Source organism: Salmo salar, chromosome ssa03 (assembly GCF_905237065.1).
Source record: "Salmo salar chromosome ssa03, Ssal_v3.1, whole genome shotgun sequence".
In the NCBI taxonomy this organism is placed as follows: Eukaryota; Metazoa; Chordata; class Actinopteri; order Salmoniformes; family Salmonidae; genus Salmo; species Salmo salar.
Genome location: NC_059444.1, coordinates 50,679,816 through 50,699,181, shown reverse-complemented (window position 1 = coordinate 50,699,181; position 19,366 = coordinate 50,679,816). Strand labels below are relative to the sequence as shown.

The 19,366-nt window shown below is 45.0% G+C and overlaps 1 protein-coding gene across 5 annotated transcripts in view; it reads right to left on the bottom strand.

The window, feature by feature from the left end:
* The window catches only part of trpm4a (transient receptor potential cation channel, subfamily M, member 4a), a 72,791-nt gene extending 58,186 nt beyond the window's left edge, over positions 1 to 14,605 (bottom strand). For 2 of the 5 annotated variants that reach the window (XR_006769387.1, XM_014192262.2), the window contains exon 1: positions 14,136 to 14,588. Coding sequence is in view for 1 of the 5 variants with exons in the window: in XM_014192262.2 (XP_014047737.2) it covers positions 14,136 to 14,207 (72 nt within the window). In the remaining 4 variants the exon portion in view is untranslated. Of the gene's footprint in view, positions 1 to 14,109 lie in introns of all 5 variants that reach the window. The other 3 variants (XM_045716112.1, XM_045716111.1, XM_045716113.1) reach the window with 3 other exon arrangements.
* Positions 14,606 to 19,366: the final 4,761 nt, after the last annotated feature.

The window sequence follows — 19,366 nt, the reverse complement described above, 5'->3', positions numbered from 1 at the left end:
TATTGGAATTTTTTGTGTCCTCTGTGTCTCTGCAAATACGTGACTACATGTAGCGTGTTGTTTCCTGATTGTTGTGTTACGATGTTCTGTGACTGCTCTCAGGGAGAGGACTGATAGAAGAACAGAAAGAAGGGAAGATTTTGTTACTTTGGCCCAACGCCTAGAAACTATGTGTGCAAGGTCATGATCAGCGTATTGCGCCCTGAGCGCAGAGACGCCTAGTTTGGGCATGAGTATAATGAGTGCTGAAGGGGAGAACTCCTTCAGAGGTTCTGACAGACTTGTACTTTGACAGTTAAGTTTGTTGTAACATCTCCGGCCTTGATGATATAGATCTGCTAATTGAACTTTGACTTGGAGTTATTAGTGGTAATTTCCATGACATGAGCTAAATCACAAAAAAAGTGTCTGGACCCTTCTATAACATGTCATTTACATCTGAACAAGAGATTTACTTCAGTAATAGGAAAATTCTCCTTTAACACCAGAGTCCTAAACTGCCCTAGCGGCACGGGGGAATAAAGATGCAAGGAATTTTGCAGGTTATTCTAAACAAGAGGGGGGGGGGCAGTAAAACTAAAGGAGGATTTTACCAAAATTGGTCAAGACAAGAGGGACCTCCATTATTTTAATCGGAATAACGCGGACGAAACAAATGAAGAGGACATCTTGTTTATGACACAGCTAACACCAATGGCAAAATATCACCCTGCCGCAATCCGTCAACTATTTATTCGAACAGGTTTGATTTGGCCGTCTTTTGACATCCGAAAATAGGCTGTTGACCAATATAAATTGTTATTCGCGCACAGCCACTGACAGGTCTGTGGGTTCGTTGTGTCAATGAGTTAATGCATTTTTCACTGCCAGTTTTTTACGTTTACAATGCATCAGTGCAGCAATGTATCAACTTAGCCAATGTGATCACATCACACCAGAACTACACGTTGCTCTCGCCATTCAAACTTCCCCGCTAGTTCATTGCCACAGTTGTAGTCTATTTCATAGCCTTTCAGCAAGCAAGAGGACCAATCGATGCTTCTCTCCTTGAGTAGGCCTAGGCATATTCTATTTTTTTTAATTGCTCAAAATAAGTTTAAAACTACACTGAACAAAAATATAAAAGACAACATGTAAAGTGTTTCATGAGCTGAAATAAATGATCCCAGGCATTTTTCACATCCACAAAAAGCTTATTTCTCTCACATTTTGTTGACATTCATGTAACTGAGCATTTCTCCTTTGCCAAGATCATCTATCCACCTGACAGGTGTGGCATATCAAGAAGCTGATTAAACATTATCATAATTACACAGGTGCACCTTGTGCTGGGGACAATAAAACTATTACCGACGAGCAGCATTGTAGAAACTAAATACATTACAAAGGAACGTCTTGATTAGTGCTATGTTAGCTAGCTACATAGTTGCTTTTGTATCATAATAAGGTGTAGTACTGAAACTATCGAGGTTACCTAGCCAGCTACACGTTCAAACAAAGTCTACAACGCAGCCACTGCTAGCTAGCCTACTTCACCAGCCAGCAGTACTGTATCATCTTCGTCATTTTAGTCAATAAAATTTTTGCAACGTAAGCTTAACTTTCTGAACATTCGAGAAGTGTAGTCCACTTGTCATTCCAATCTCCTTTGCATTAGCGTAGCCTCTTCTGTAGCCTGTCAACTATGTGTCTGTCTATCCCTGTTCTCTCCCCTCTGCACAGGCCACACAAACGCTTCACACCGCGTGGCCGCTGCCACTCTAACCTGGTGGTCCCGGCGCGCACGACCCACGTGGAGTTCCAGGTCTCCGGCAGCCTCTGGAACTGCCGGTCTGCGGCCAACAAGGCAGAGTTCATCTCAGCCTATGCTACCCTCCAGCACCTCGACTTCTTGGCACTGACGGAAACATGGATTACCACAGAAAACACTGCTACTCCTACTGCTCTCTCCTCGTCTGCCCACGTGTTCTCGCATACCCCGAGAGCATCTGGCCAGCGGGGTGGTGGCACTGGAATCCTCATCTCTCCCAAGTGGACATTCTCCCTTTCTCCCCTGACCCATCTGTCTATCTCCTCATTTGAATTCCATGCTGTCACAGTTACCAGCCCTTTCAAGCTTAACATCCTTATCATTTATCGCCCTCCAGGTTCCCTTGGAGAGTTCATCAATGAGCTTGACGTCTTGATAAGTTCCTTTCCTGAGGATGGCTCACCTCTCACAGTTCTGGGTGACTTTAACCTCCCCACGTCTACCTTTGACTCATTCCTCTCTGCCTCCTTCTTTCCACTCCTCTCCTCTTTTGACCTCACCCTCTCACCTTCCCCCCCTACTCACAAGGCAGGCAATACGCTTGACCTCATCTATACTAGATGCTGTTCGTCCACTAATCTCATTGCAACTCCCCTCCAAGTCTCCGACCACTACCTTGTATCCTTTTCCCTCTCGCTCTCATCCAACACTTCTCACTCTGCCCCTACTCGGATGGTATTGCGCCGTCACAACCTTCGCTCTCTCTCTTCCGCTACTCTCTCCTCTTCCATCCTATCATCTCTTCCCTCTGCTCAAACCTTCTCCAAACTATCCCCTGATTCTGCCTCCTCAACCCTCCTCTCCTCCCTTTCTGCATCCTTTGATTCTCTATGTCCCCTATCCTCCAGGCCGGCTCGGTCCTCCCCTCCTGCTCCGTGGCTCGACGACTCATTGCGAGCTCACAGAACAGGGCTCCGGGCAGCCGAGCGGAAATTAGGAAAACTCGCCTCCCTGCGGACCTGGCATCCTTTCACTCCCTCCTCTCTACATTTTCCTCTTCTGTCTCTACTGCTAAAGCCACTTTCTACCACTCTAAATTCCAAGCATCTGCCTCTAACCCTAGGAAGCTCTTTGCCACCTTCTCCTCCCTCCTGAATCCTCCTCCCCCTCCCCCCCCCCTCCTCCCTCTTTGCGGATGACTTCGTCAACAATCTTGAAAAGAAGGTCGACGACATCCGATCCTCGTTTGCTAAGTCAAACGACACCGCTGGTCCTGCTCACACTGCCCTACCCTGTGCTTTGACCTCTTTCTCCCCTCTCTCTCCAGATGAAATCTCGCGTCTTGTGACGGCCGGCCGCCCAACAACCTGCCCGCTTGACCCTATCCCCTCCTCTCTTCTCCAGACCATTTCCGGAGACCTTCTCCCTTACCTCACCTCGCTCATCAACTCATCCTTGACCGCTGGCTACGTCCCTTCCGTCTTCAAGAGAGCGAGAGTTGCACCCCTTCTGAAAAAACCTACACTCGATCCCTCCGAAGTCAACAACTACAGACCAGTATCCCTTCTTTATTTTCTCTCCAAAACTCTTGAACGTGCCGTCCTTGGCCAGCTCTCCTGCTATCTTTCTCAGAATGACCTTCTTGATCCAAATCAGTCAGGTTTCAAGACTGGTCATTCAACTGAGACTGCTCTTCTCTGTGTCACGGAGGCTCTCCGCACTGCTAAAGCTAACTCTCTCTCCTCTGCTCTCATCCTCCTAGACCTATCTGCTGCCTTTGATACGGTGAACCATCAGATCCTCCTCTCCACCCTCTCCGAGTTGGGCATCTCCGGCGCGGCCCACGCTTGGATTGCGTCCTACCTGACAGGTCGCTCCTACCAGGTGGCGTGGCGAGAATCTGTCTCCGCACCACGTGCTCTCACCACTGGTGTCCCCCAGGGCTCTGTTCTAGGCCCTCTCCTATTCTCGCTATACACCAAGTCACTTGGCTCTGTCATATCCTCACATGGTCTCTCCTATCATTGCTATGCAGACGACACACAATTAATCTTCTCCTTTCCCCCTTCTGATAACCAGGTGGCGAATCGCATCTCTGCATGTCTGGCAGACATATCAGTGTGGATGACGGATCACCACCTCAAGCTGAACCTCGGCAAGACGGAGCTGCTCTTCCTCGCGGGGAAGGACTGCCCGTTCCATGATCTCGCCATCACGGTTGACAACTCCATTGTGTCCTCCTCCCAGAGTGCTAAGAACCTTGGCGTGACCCTGGACAACACCCTGTCGTTCTCTACTAACATCAAGGCGGTGACCCGATCCTGTAGGTTCATGCTCTACAACATTCGCAGAGTACGACCCTGCCTCACACAGGAAGCGGCGCAGGTCCTAATCCAGGCATTTGTCATCTCCCGTCTGGATTACTGCAACTCGCTGTTGGCTGGGCTCCCTGCCTGTGCCATTAAACCCCTACAACTCATCCAGAACGCCGCAGCCCGTCTGGTGTTCAACCTTCCCAAGTTCTCTCACGTCACTCCACTCCTCCGCTCTGTCCACTGGCTTCCTGTTGAAGCTCGCATCCGCTACAAGACCATGGTGCTTGCCTACGGAGCTGTGAGGGGAACGGCACCTCCGTACCTTCAGGCTCTGATCAGGCCCTACACCCAAACAAGGGCACTGCGTTCATCCACCTCTGGCCTGCTCGCCTCCCTACCTCTGAGGAAGCACAGTTTCCGCTCAGCCCAGTCAAAACTGTTCGCTGCTCTGGCACCCCAGTGGTGGAACAAGCTCCCTCACGACGCCAGGACAGCGGAGTCAATCACCACCTTCCGGAGACACCTGAAACCCCACCTCTTTAAGGAATACCTAGGATAGGATAAAGTAATCCTTCTAACCCCCCCCCCCTTAAAAGATTTAGATGCACTATTGTAAAGTGGTTGTTCCACTGGATATCACAAGGTGAATCCACCAATTTGTAAGTCACTCTGGATAAGAGCGTCTGCTAAATTACTTAAATGTAAATGTAATAAAAGGCCACCCTAAAATGTGGAGTTTTGTCACACAACACAATGCCACAGATTTCTGAAGTTTTGAGGGAGCGTGCAATAGGCATGCTGACTGCAGGAATAGCCACCGGAGCTGTTGAAATATAATTAAATGTTAATTTCTCTACCATAAGCCGCCTCCAACGTTGTTTTAGAAAATTTGGTGGTACGTCCAACCGGCCTCACATCCGCAGACCACTTGTAATCATGCCAGTCCAGAACCTCCACAATCCGGCTTCTTCACCTGTAGGATATTCTGAGGGCAGCTACCCAGACAGCTGATGAAACTGTGGGTTTACACAACCAAAGAATTTCTGCACAAACTGTGATAAACCATCTCAGGGAAGCTCATCTGCGTGCTTGTCGTCCTCACCAGGGTCTGAATCTGACTGTAGTTCGGTGTCGCAACCAACTTCAGTGGGCAAATTCTCACCTTCGATGGCCACTAGCATGCTGGAGAAATGAGCTCTTCGGAGTTCCATAGGGCGGTGCGCAATTGGCCCAGCGTCGTCCGGGTTAAGGTTAGGCCGGGGTAGGCCGTCATTGTAAATAAGAATTTGTTCTTAACTGACTTGCCTAGTAAAATAAAGGTTACATTGTTTTTTAAATAAAACCCTGTGTTCTCTAATTACCTTGCTGGTGCCCGCCTATTGGGTGTGGCTAATCTGATGAAGAGATGGAAATTGACACAACTAGGCCCTAAGTTAGCTACCCCATCTGCAGGTCTACAGTCTCCTGGTTAAATAAAAAGTTTCAGCATGATAATGCATGGCCCCATGTCGCAAGAATCTGTACACAATTCCTGGAAGCTGAAAATGTCACAGTTCTTCCATGGCCTGCATACTCACCAGACAAGGCACTACAGAGGGTAGTGCGTACGGCCCAGTACATCACTGGGGCCAAGCTTCCTGCCATCCAGGACCTCTATACTGTGTGGTGTCAGAGGAAGGCCCTAAAAATTGTCAAAGACTTCAGCCACCGTAGTCATAGACTGTTCTCTCTGCTACCGCACGGCAAGCGGTACCGGAGCGCCAAGTCTAGGTCCAAGAGGCTTCTAAACAGCTTCTACCCCCAAGCTGAACAGCTAATCAAATGGCTACCCAGCCTATTTGCACTGTCGCCCCCCCCCCATTTTACGCTGCTGCTACTCTCTGTTATTAATATCTATGCATAGTCACTTTAATAACTCTACCTAAACTCAGCAAAAAAAGAAACGTCATCTCACTATCAACTGCGTTTATTTTCAGAAAACTTAACATGTGTAAATATTTGTATGAACATAACAAGATTCAACAACTGAGACATAAAGTTCCACAGACATGTGACTAACAGAAATATAATAATGTGTCCCTAAACAAAGGGGGGGTCAAAATCAAAAGTAACAGTCAGTATCTCCAGAGTACAGGCCTCGGTGTAACGCTCATTCCTTCTACGATAAACGCAAATCTGACCATCACCCCTGGTGAGACAAAACCGTGACTCGTCAGTGAAGAGCACTTTTGGCCAGTCCTGTCTGGTCCAGCAATGGTGGGTTTGTGCCCATAGGCGACGTTGTTGTCTGGTGAGGACCTGCCTTACAACAGGCCTACAAGCCCTCAGTCCAGCCTCTCTCAGCCTATTGCAGACTGTCTGAGCACTGATGGAGGGATTGTGCGTTCCTGTTGTAACTCGGCAGTTGTTGTTGCCATCCTGTACCTGTCCCGCAGGTGTGACGTTCAGATGTACCGATCCTGTGCAGGTGTTGTTACACATGGTCTGCCACTACGAGGATGATCAGCTGTCCATCCTGTCTCCCTGTAGCACTGTCTTATGACCTTAACTGTGACCTTAAGCCAAATTTCTTCAGCTTCCTGAAGTTGAAGAGGCGCTGTTGCGCTGTCATTTAGTTCAGTTACCTTTGCCTTCTTGGGTACAGGAACAATGGTGGCCTTGAAGCATGTGGGGACAGCAGACTGGGATAGGACGAGATTGAATATGTCCGTAAACACACCAGCCAGCTGGTCTGCGCATACTTTGAGGATGCAGCTAGGGATGTCGTCTGAGTAGGCAGCCTTGCGAGGGTTAACATATTTAAACGTCTTACTCACGTTGGCCACAGAGAAGGAGAGCCCAAAGTCCTTGGTAGCGGGCCATGTCGGTGTCATTGTATTATCCTCAAAGTGGGCAAAGAAGGTGTTTAGTTTGTCTGGAAGCAAGACGTCGGTCTCCGTGACATGGCTGGTTTTCTTTTTGTAGTCCGTGATTGTCTGTAGACCCTGCCACATACGTCTTGTGTCTGAGCCGTTGAATTGCAACTCCACTTTGTCTCTATACTGACATTTCGCTTGTTTGATTGCCTTGCGGAGGGAATAACTACACTGTTTGTATTCGGCCATAATCCCAGTCACCTTTCCATGGTTAAATGCGGTGGTTCGCGCTTTCAGTTTTGCGCGTGTGCTGCCATCCATCCACAGTTTTTGGTTAAGGTAGGTTTTAATGGTCACAGTGGATACAACATCTCCTATGCACTTCCTTATAAACTCACTCACCGAATCAGCGTATACGTCGATATTATTCTCTGAGGTTACCCGGAACATGTCCCAGTCCGCGTGATCAAAACAATCTTGAAGGGTGGTTTCCGATTTGTTCAGACCAGCGTTGAACTCTGGAGCAGTGGAAACACGTTCTCTGGAGTGATAAATGACGCTTCGCCATCTGGCAGTCCGACGGCACGAATCTGGATTTGGTGGATGCCAGGAGAAAGCTACCTGCCCCAATGCATAGCGCCAACTGTAAAGTTTGGTGGAGAAGGAATAATGGTCTGGGGCTGGTTTTCATGGTTCGGGCTAGGCCCCTTATTTCCATGAAGGGAAATCTTAACGCTACAGCATACAATTACATTCTAGACGATTCTGTGCTGCCAACTTTGTGGCAACAGTTTAAGGAAGGCCCTTTCCTGTTTCAGCATGACAATGCCCCCGTGCACAAAGCGAGGTCCACACAAGCACTCTCTCTCTCTATGCAAATATTGAGCCAGTCCACTCAAGCACCACTATTCAACAGAGTACATTAGAGATAGAGACAGGAAAGGCAAATGAGAGGACAAGCTAAAAGGTGTCACAAGACAAGTGTAATACCTTCTCTTTCACTGTCTTTCTATTTGCTCTCTTGAACGAACTCTTCTCCAGCCTTCAATTATCTCTCCTTTGTTTATTTTTCTCGGATCAATGGCAGTTGTGCATATTGCATACAGATATATGATCTTAATTTGAGCCAGTTTCCGACAGCAGGAAAATAATCCTGAGACAACAGGAAATGTGAAATATTATGTGGATTTATAATTAATGGACATTTTTGTAGGGGTTGATAAAAACAATTCTAAGGGAAAACCAAGTCTGACATTTCAAAGTGGTATTTACAAACCTTTTAAACCTTTTTAAGCCTTTCTAAACTTTTTAAACCTTGAATACACTACAAATTGTATATTTCCTGCATTGCATGAAAGTTATCTGGCAACAGAGTGATCAAATTAAGTTCCTACCACTGTACCAGCATGTGGGCTATCATGCCTTATCTTTTTTGACAGACTATGGTATTTTTTTAATTCTTAAGTTTAGTTTGTTAGAGGCTTCCATACTCTCATATGTCAAGAGGGCAGAGGGGCCTACAAGTCATGTATTTTTACCACTTTGTATGTCGGACAGTTCCAGCTGCTGTGCAGCTTAAATGAGTTGTGTGTCCTACCCCTCTTGTCCTGTCAGTTCATGCCTGAGAAAGATGGACTAGCCTGTTCTGGCGGCTTCAGAAGCGCATGTCATAGGAGCGGTCTGTTTTTATAACAACACTGACGGTCATTCTCCCGCCATTGCCACTCAGAAAATAGTTCAACATCAACACAAAAATACAATAAAGTCATACAAAATCTGGTTAGAGAACATAACAGTAGGCCTGTACCTAGGGATAGGCCTGTAGGCATTTACCTAGCAGAAGACTACACAGATGGTCTGTAAGTAACTGTCACAACGATTGATAATTCACCAAATAAATAAAACAAACAAGTAGGCTAAGTTACAACAAGTTTGCAACAGACAACTGGACATAAATGTTCTTGCAATGTCCCATGAAATATGTCTAGAACATTAACATTGGATATTCTGAGAACATGGTTACTATGTTCTAGGTAAGTTTTGTTTGACATTGAGGGAATGTTATCCTAATTCTACCAAGGCCCAAATCCCCATAATTTGCATGAAGAACAGACAGAGATATCGGGGACGTAGGTCGGGGTGCCTTGTAAGGATCCGAAGATGAGTGGGTAATCCGCCTCTACCATCAGACCTATTAGCCAACGTGCAATCATTGGATAATAAAATGGATGAGCTCTGATCAAGACTATCCTATCAGCAGGATATAAAAAAAATGTAATCTCTTATGTTTCACCGAGTCGTGGCTGAACGACGACATGGATAAAACACAGCTGGCTGGGTTTTCGGTGCATCGGCAAGATAGAACAGCTGCCTGTAAGACAAAGGGTGGTGATCTGTATCTATTTGTAAATAACAGCCGGTGCACGAAATGTAATATTAGGGAAGTCTCAAGGTTTTGCTCGCCTGAGGTACAGTATCTCATGATAAGCTGTAGACCACTCTATTTACTAAGAGAGTTATTCGTAGCTGTGTATTTACCACCACAAACTGATGCTGGCACTAAGAGCGCACTCAACGAGCTGTATAAGGCCAAAAGCAAACAAGAAAATGTTCATCCAGAAGCGGCGCACCTTGTTGCCGGGGATTGTAATGCAGGCAAACTGAAATCAGTTTTACCAAATTTCTACCAGCATGTTATAAGTGCAACCAGAGGGAAAAAAACTCTAGATCGCCTTTACTCCACACACAGAGAAGCGTACAAAGCTCTCCCTCACCCTTCATTTGGCTGACCGTATCTCTATCCTCCTGATTCTTGCATACAAGCGAAAACTAAAGCAGGAAGTACCACTGACTCGCTCAATATGGAAGTGGTCAGACAACGCAGATGCTAAGCTATAGGACTGTTTTGCAAGCACAAACTGGAATATGTTCACGGGATTCTTCCAATTGCTCCCAAGGATGAACCAGACTTGTGGAGGTCTGCAATTTTTATTCTGAGGTCATGGCTGATTTATTTTGATTTTCCCATGATGTCAAGCAAAGAGGCACTGAGTTTGAAGGTAGACCTTGAAATACATCGACAGGTACACCTCCAATTGACTCAAATGATCGCAATTAGCCTATTAGAAGCTTCTAAAGCCTTGACATCATTTTCTGGAATTTTCCAAGCTGTTGAAAGGCACAGTCAACTTAGTGTATGTAAACTTCTGACCCACTGGAATTGTGATACAGTGAATTATAAGTGAAATAATCTGTCTGTAAACAATTGTTGGAAAAATGACTTGTGTCATGCACAAAGTAGATGTCCTAACCGACTTGCCAAAACTATAGTTTGTTAACAAGAAATTTGTGGTGTGGTTGAAAAACGAGTTTTAATGACTCCAACCTATGTGCATGTAAACTTCCGACTTCAACTGTACATACCCCAACCAGAAGCCATGGATTACAGGCAACATGGTCACTGAGCTAAAGGGTAGAGCTGCCGCTTTCATGGAGCGGGTCACTAACCCAGACACTTATAAGAAATCCTGCTATGCCCTGCAACAAACCATCAAACAGGTAAAGCGTCACGACAGGATTAAGATTGAATCATACCACACAGGCTCCGACACTCGTCGGATGTGGCAGGATTTGCAAACTATTACGAACTGCAAAGGGAAGCACAGCCGCGAGCGAGCTGCCCAGTGACATGAGCCTACCAGACGAGCTAAATTACTTTTATGCTCGCTTCGAGGCAAGCAACACTGAAGCATGCATGAGAGCATCAGCTGTTCCGGACGACTGTGTGATCACGCTCTCCGTAGCCGACGTGAGTAGGACCTTTAAACAGGACAACATTCACAACACCGCAGGGGCAGAGGGATTACCAGAACGTGTACTCCGAGCATGCGCTGACCAACTGGCAAGTGTCTTCACTGACATTTTCAACCTCTCCCTGACCGAATCTGTAATACCAACATGTTTCAAGCAGACCAGCATAGTCCCTGTGCCCAAAAACACCAAGGTAACCTGCCTAAATGACTAAATGTAGCCATGAAATGCTTTGAAACGCTGGTCATGGCTCACATCAACACCATTATCCCACAAACCCTAGACCCACTCCAATTTGCATACCACCCCAACAGATCCAACGATGATGCAATCTCTATTGCACTCCACACTGCCCTTTCCCAGCTGGACAAAAGGAACACCTACGTGAGAATGATATTCAATGACTACAGCTCAGCGTTCAACACCATAGTGCCCTCAAAGCTCATCATTAAGCTAAGGACCCTGGAACTAAACACCTTCCTCTGCAACTGGATTCTGGACTTCCTGACGGCCGCCCCCCAGGTGGTGACGGTAGGTAACAACACACCTGCCACACTGATCCTCAACACGGGCCCTCAGGGGTGCGTGCTCAGTCCCTTCCTGTACTTGCTAATCAATCAATCAAATGTATTTAATAAAGCCCTTCTTACATCAGATGATGTCACAAGGTTCTGTACAGAAACCCAGCCTAAAACCCTAAACAGCAAGCAATGCAGGTGTAGAATCACGGTGGCTAGGAAAAGCTCCCTAGAAAGGCCGGAACCTAGGAAGAAACCTAGAGAAGAACCAGGCTATGAGGGGTGGCCAGTCCTCTTCTGGCTGTGTCGGGTGGAGATTATAACAGAACATGGCCAAGAGGTTCAAATGTTCATAGATGACTAGCAGGGTCAAATAATAATAATAATCACAGTAGTTGTAGAGGGTGCAACAGGTCAGCACCTCAGAAGTAAATGTCAGTTGGCTTTTCATAGCCATTCAGAGTATCTCTACCAGTCCTGCTGTCTCCAGAGAGTTGAAAACAGCAGGTTTGGGACAAGGTAGAACGTCCGGTGAACAGGTCAGGGTTCCATAGCCACAGGCAGAACAGTTGAAACTGGAGCAGCAGGCCAACCAGGTGGACTGGGGAGGGGACAGCAAGGAGTCATCAGGCCAGGTAGTCCTGAGGCATGGTAATAGGGCTCAGGTCCTCCTCCGAGAGAGAGAGTTGTGCTTTCAAGGCCAAGCACGACTCCAACACCATCATTAATTTGCAGACGACACAACAGTAAGGCCTGATCACCGACAACGATGATACAGCCTATAGGGAGGTGGTCAGAGACCTGGCAGTGTGGTGCCAAGATAACAACTTCTCCCTCAAAGTGATCAAGACAAAGGAGATGATTGTGGACTACAGAAAAAGGAAGACCGAGCACACCCCCATTCTAATCGACGGGGCTGTAGTGGAGCAGGTTGAGAGCTTCAAGCTCCTTGGTGTCCACATCACCAATTAACTATCATGGTCCAAACACACAATCATGGTCCAAACTCCCCCTCAAGAGACTGAAGATATTTGTCATGGGTCCTCAGATCCTCAAAAAGTTCTACAGCTGCACCATCAAGAGCATCCTGACTGGTTGCATCACCGCCCGGAATGGCAACTGCTCGGCCTCCAACCGCAAGGCACTACAGAGGGTAGTGCATACGGCCAAGTATGTCAATGGGGCCAAGCTTCCTGCCATCCAGGATCTCTATACCAGGCGGTATCAGAGGAAGGCCCTAAAAATTGCCAAAGACTCCAGCCACCCTAGTCATAGACTGTTCTCTCTGCTACCGCACGGCAAGCGGTACCAGAGCCCCAAGTCTAGGTCCAAAAGGCTTCTTAACAGCTTCTACCACCAAGCCATAAGACTCCTGAACAGCTAATCAAATGGCTACCCAGACTATTTTTATTGTCCCCCCCACCACCGCTGCTGCTACTCTCTGTTTATTATCTATGCATAGTCACTTTACCTCTACCCCCTTGTACATATTACCTCAATTACCTCAACTAACCTGTGCCCCTACACATTGACTCTGTACTGGTACCCACTGTACATAGCCTCGCTACTGTTATTTTATTGTTGCTCTTTAATTTTTTTTTTTTTTTCACTTCAGTTTATTTTAGTAAATACTTTCTTAACACTTATTTTTCTTAAAACTGCATTGTTGGTTAAGGGCTTGTAAGTAAGCATTTCACTGTAAGGTCTACACCTGTTGTTCCATATAGCTGCGTAAACCCACTTGGGTCAAGCTGCCACAGTAAGGTACTGCAATTTTAACCCTAAATGGTTTTGTTTTTATTTGAGTTAACCTTTATTTTATCAGGGAGTCATACTGGGACCAAGGTCTCTTTCACAAATTAGCCCTGAATTACATGAATTACAGAAAATACACAAATCAAAATATAAACACAAAATGCAAGCAGAAAGAAAAGCGCGTAATAAAACAAACACATTTATCAGTAATAAGGTCCTCAATCAGCTTTCTATCAGTTTCCCCAGAGGCACCAGGTCATCAAATGTAAGAACATTTTGAAGATTGTTCCACAAATAAGTTGCAAGAAAACTAAAACCGTATTTACCTAAGGAATTTCCAAAGGAATTTCAAGAGTTATCCATCCCTAAGTGGTAACTCGTGTCTAAAGTTTGATGTTAGGTGCAGTGGGACTTTTTTTATGCGACATCAAAGAGGGCCAAACAACTTTCTGTTAGAGAATGCTGGTCTCCGGGATGAGCGGTAAGTAGCCTAGCGGTTAAGCGTGTTGGGCGGTTTGAATCCCGTAGGTGATAAATCTGTCTGTGTCCTTGAGCAAGACACGTAACCCTAATTGCTCTGGATAAGAGCTTCTACTAAAATGAATGCAGTGATGAGTACTAAAATTGTTGCCAGTAATAAAGGGCAGTGCGCTATGATAAACTGCATCTAACAGCTTTAATGAAGTGGCAGCTGCGTTCATTAAGATGATGTTTAGGAAAGCCTTTGAATTCGTAGTGAGAGATCAACATTATCGAAAACCTTTGACAGGTCAATGACGAGGGCAGCACAATGTTGCATTTTATCCATACATTGAACCACATCATTAATAACTAAGGATGCAGCAGATATAGTGTCATGACCTGGTGTAAAACCAGACTGATGTACATGTATAATGCATTTAAAAGATAAGAAATGTAATCTTTCGGGATAAACGTTTTTATTATATTATAAAAGTAACACTATAGCGCTGCTTTCAGTTAAAGATTTAACACAGATTCACTTGGTGAATAGCCTACTGTACCATTTACGCGCACGATTTTGGCATGCACTACCCAAAAAGACAGGCTTTTAACATGCGGAATTGAGTGATAGCTGAGTAACTCACACGTGTTTATAATAGATGAGCCAAACCTGATCTTTCTCGGATTTTCTTGTTTCCGTTCTCCCTCTGCCTCCTTCATGCTCTTTATCCGTATCCTTCATTACACACTCTATCCCCTCTCTGCTCTTCTTCGGCAAGCGGCTAAAATAATTCTCTAATAGGTCCGAAGTCGATACATAAACAGCTAAAACCCAATTTTGAAGTTTGAGGTTCACTGCTGGATGTGCACTGCAGACAGAGCGATGTAAAACTATTTGGAGTAGCTGCCTCGGGCTGCGCTGCGCTCTGCCCACAACCAGTCACAAGGATCTATCTCGAGAAGTGTACATAGCTCGATGGTGCTGTGAATAGATAGACCTATAGCTGATCCCACCTGCAAGGAAGATGTACAGTATGTTCGAGGCGCGGTGTAGAAATGGTAGGGCCTATGATATAGAGCAGGGGAATGGGAGGAGGCCAAAGCGTTAGGCTACTTGGGAAGGGAGGGCATGCAGGAAAGAATGTCCAGTGTCCGGGTTCCGGGGCGTTTCGAGTGCATTGCCCTCGCGGATTCTGTTTTTCCAATCTTTGGAACAATAATCATAAACAAATAAACCTTTGTTTAACATTGTTTGTGGTGTTCAATCATGTCGCAACAATTTTCTAGGGAAGTCCTGGGATATACCTCGGGACAGTATGTAACAGTGTGTCGCCAACGTCACCCAGCATAAAAGCAACAATTCATGTCATTTTGGGATGTTTGATTGCGTTTTCTCATAGGTCTACTGACATAGTAGTCGAGTTTTAAACTAAATTAGGCTACCCATCATGTCCAGAAAGCATACATTGATTCCAGTATCATACATTAATAAATTACAAGGTGTGAATGATTTGGAAGAAGCCTGTTGCCATTTGAATTTGGCCAATTTATTAAACACATATTTAATTATAAGCTAACCTAAATGTATGCATCTGACCAAAAGGGGGAAATCTGCTCCATCCCCGAACAGTTAGGCTTATAGGATATTTGAAAACGAATATGCAAATTGTAGTGTTCTGTAGTGCTTAGACCTACATTGGAGAGAAGACAACTTTTTTCTCACACCAACGCATCAATGTTAATTGATTTTAGAAGGGATTTGGCAAACTGGAATCATGAATCAGCATTGAAACTGCAGTAGGCCTCTAACTGGGCACAAGCTGGTTGAATCAACATTGTTTCAATGTAATTTGGCAACTTGTCAATCTACTTGGAAATTACATAGAATTTGAAAAAAGTAGTCAAACCTTTGGAATTACTTAGTTTTGAGGGTGGAATTTCAACCAAAGGATTATGCCATTGTTGTAACCAGTGGCGACCCGTCATTCCGGGCAGGTGGGGCTTTTGCCTGTTTTGTATGTTATTTTGGCATTAATACGTGTCACATATCAGTTTGCAGACAATGTAAAAAAAAATATATATAATTGAGTTATTAAAGCCGCATACAAACATGGTCTCTTTTTTTTGCTTTCTTGAGTAAGGCAGCTCCAAAATGCAGATGTTTCAGTCTAGCTCGGTGCTTTCTGTGGTGGTGGGGCAGCCAGCAGAAAATACAAAGCGTAAGGGTTGGTCATGTTCTCTAGTTGCGCCGTGATTGGCTGTCTTCTGTCACTCATGGGGGACACTACGTCACTGAAAAATCTACTGCGAGAACTCGGGAATTCAAGCCCCTTGGGTGCTGCCCCATCCAAGAAGGCTCAAAGTCATTGGCCACAGATAAAATGGCAAATCACGTTATATCTACCGAAGCTTTGATGGGACTGATCATGTCAACATCATACTTTCAAAATATTATCTAGCAAGCTAGACAAGCAGTCATCATCATGAATCAAGTCGACAATCTACTGGCAAATCTTTATCAATACAGTAGTTGTCATATGAAGATAAATTATAGATCAAGCATTGCAAAGCAATCACTATTTTGTTTCCCCTTCCTGCTATTCAGTGGAGCGGGTGTGTGGTCCAATTCTGGGTTTAAGGGTCTCTTTTCCAAGCTTAAAAGGATAAACATTCACATAAAAGGTTCCATACACTGGCCATGCAACATGACTTCTGCTGCTTTCAAAACAACTGGAAACTCGGGACTAGGAAATCTCAGTTAGTTCAGACTTCAGTTAGTTCAAGAAAACTGGGAACTTGGTAAAAAAATTTGCTCTGACTGGGAAAATATGTTGTGAACGGTCATCCAACTAGGAATTCCAAGTCAGGAATTAGGGCCTCTTCCTAGAGCTCCGACATGAAGATCACTGACGTCATGATTTAACTTTGTTTTTGTCATCAAAGTCTGGCATGCTCTGGATTTATGGTGCTTTCAAGTTTGATGACAAAATTGGACCACAAGAAGAACAGAGTGAGCACAGAACAACAAGGTGAGTTCAAAAATGTCTTGTATGTTGCTGCATAATGATGTAATATGCCAGGGAGATATGTATACTGTAGCTAAGAAAGTAATACTAAGTGTGTGTTGTGTAGTAGCCCATGTGCCTCACCCTAATAATTTGGTCCCTTTCCCCTTCTTAACTTAGCCTACTGTTCTGACGTGGTGGTGAGCATGTAGCCTATAGCCTGTTTTAGAGAAATGTTGTCAGCGTATGCGCTACTGGTGTTGAAGTCAGGTGCAGGAGAGCAGAGAGTTGATATCAGGTGCACACTTTATTCGGCAGAAGCAAACAACAGACGGACGCAACAGTGTCCAACAAACCTCTAGCCAAAGGCAAAAGTGAAAAGTGCGACAAAGTCACAAATAAGCAAAAATGTTTAACAATTAAACATACTCTGGGTTGACACATAGTACCCTAGGCGCGTCAATACAAAACACGTAACAAAACAATCCCACACAAAGACATGGGGGGAACTGAGGAATATATATATATGCAGTTGATTAGGGAATGTAAACCATGTGTGCGGGGAATAAGACAAAACAAATGGAACAATGAAAAATGGAGCGGCGATGGCTAGAAGGCCGGTGACGTCGAACGCCGAACGCGGCCCAAACAAGGAGAGGAGCCGACTTCGGCGGAAGTCGTGACAAATGTAATCATTGAATATTGTAAGAGCTTTCATTGTCTACTTACAGTGGATTCGGAAGGTATTCAGACCCCTTGACTTTTTCCACATTTTGTTACATTACAGCTTTATTCTAAAATGGATTAAATAGTTTTTTCCCCTTGTCACTCTACACACAATACCCCATAATGACAAAGCGAAAACAGATTCGTAGAATCTTTTTCAAAGTTACTAAAGATAAAAAACAGATACCTTATTTACATAACTATTCAGACCCTTAGTAATGAGACTCGAAATTGAGCTCAGGTGCATCCTGGTCCCATTGATCATGCATTACATTTTTCTACAACTTCATTGGAGTCCACCTGTGTTAAATTCAATCGTTTGGACTTGATTTGGGAAGGCACACACCTGTCTATATAAGGTCCCACAGTTGAGAGTGCATGTCAGAGCAAAAACCAAGCCATGGGGTCGAAGGAATTGTCCGTAGCGCTCCGAGACAGGATTGTGTCAAGGCACAGATCTGGGAAAGTTTACCAACAAAATTCTGCAGCATTGAAGGTCCCCAAGAACACAGTGGCCTCCATCATTCTTAAATGGAATAAGTTTGGAACCACCAAGACTCTTCCTAGAGCTGGCCACCCGGCCAAACTGAGCAATCAGAGGAGAAGGGCCTTGGTCAGGGAGGTGACCAAGAACCCGATGGTCACTCTGACAAAGCTCCAGAGTTGCTCTGTAGAGATGGGAGAACCTTCCAGAAGGACAACCATCTCTGCAGCACTCCACCAATCAGACCTTTATGGTAGAGTGGCCAGACAGAAGCCACTCCTCAGTAAAAGTCTCATGACAGCACACTTAGAGATGGCCAAAATGCACCTAAAGGACTCAGACCATGTGAAGCAAGATTATCTGGTCTAATGAAAGAAAGATTGAACTGTTTGACCTGAATGCCAAGCGTCACGTCTGGAGGAAACCTGGCACCATCCCTACGGTGAAGCATGGTGGTGGTGGCATCATGCTGTGGGGATGTTTTTCAGCAATAGGGACTGGGAGACTTGTCAGAGAGCACAGAGAGATCCTTGATGAAAACCTGCCCCAGAGTGCTCAGGACCTCAGACTGGGGACGAAGGTTCATCTTCCAACAGGACAATGACCCTAAGCACACATCCAAGACAACGCAGGAGTGGCTTCAGGACAAATCTCTGAATGTCCTTGAGTAGCCCAGCCAGAGACTAGACTTGAACCCGATCTAACATCTCTGGAGAGACCTGAAAATAGCTGTGCAGCGATGCTCCCCATCCAACCTGACAGAGCTTGAGAGGATCTGCAGAGAAGAATGGGAGAAACTCCCCAAATACAGGTGTGCCAAGCTTGTAGCATCATACCCAAGATGACCTGAGGTTGTAATTGCTGCCAAAGGTGCTTCAACAAATTACTGAGTGAAGGGTCTGAATACTTATGTAAATGTGATATTTCAGTTTTTCATTTAAATACATTTGCTAAAATCTCTGAAAGCCTGTTTTTGCTTTGTCATTGTAGGGTACATTGATGAGGGGGGGAAAAACAATTGAATCAATTTTAGAATAAGGCTGTAACGTAACAAAATGTGGAAAAAGTCAAGGGGTCTGAATACTTTCCAAATGCACTGTATATGCCCCCTTTATTTATCCTATGGTTTTGACTTGGTGTACAGAGAGTATACTGTAAGAACGGCCCATGCTCTGAATTCTGTCGCTGTGCATTTCTAAAGTGCTGAACAAATACTGTAGTTTATTGAAAATGTCCATCCGAGCTCGCTCATTAATGTCTTAATCAAAATTAAGGTTTGCCTCTTATGCGCTCGTCGTTCCCTTATGCCATAGTTTGTACATCTCAATTGACAGTAGAAACCACATTTGTTTAAGCAAGTCAGCCGTATCAGCTGTTCTTTTAAAAGGCAGTAAATGAGGCTGAATGAACTGTTTCGCTGCCAGACAAGCCAGGTGTAGCAATGGTAAGGATTCACTTCATGGAGCTGAAAAGAAAGCTCTGCTGTTGAGACAGCTTTAGGTCGGCCCTCACAGTTTGTGGGCACCATTTGTCACCATTATAGTACAATTATTGTATTGTTTAGTGTTGTGTAGTGGATTTTCTGGCATGCATCAAAAAATATTGGGGTGAGTTTGCCCTACTAAGATTTAAATGCTAAAATCTCCACTGGTTGTAACACATTTTCAACATAAACAAACCTTTATA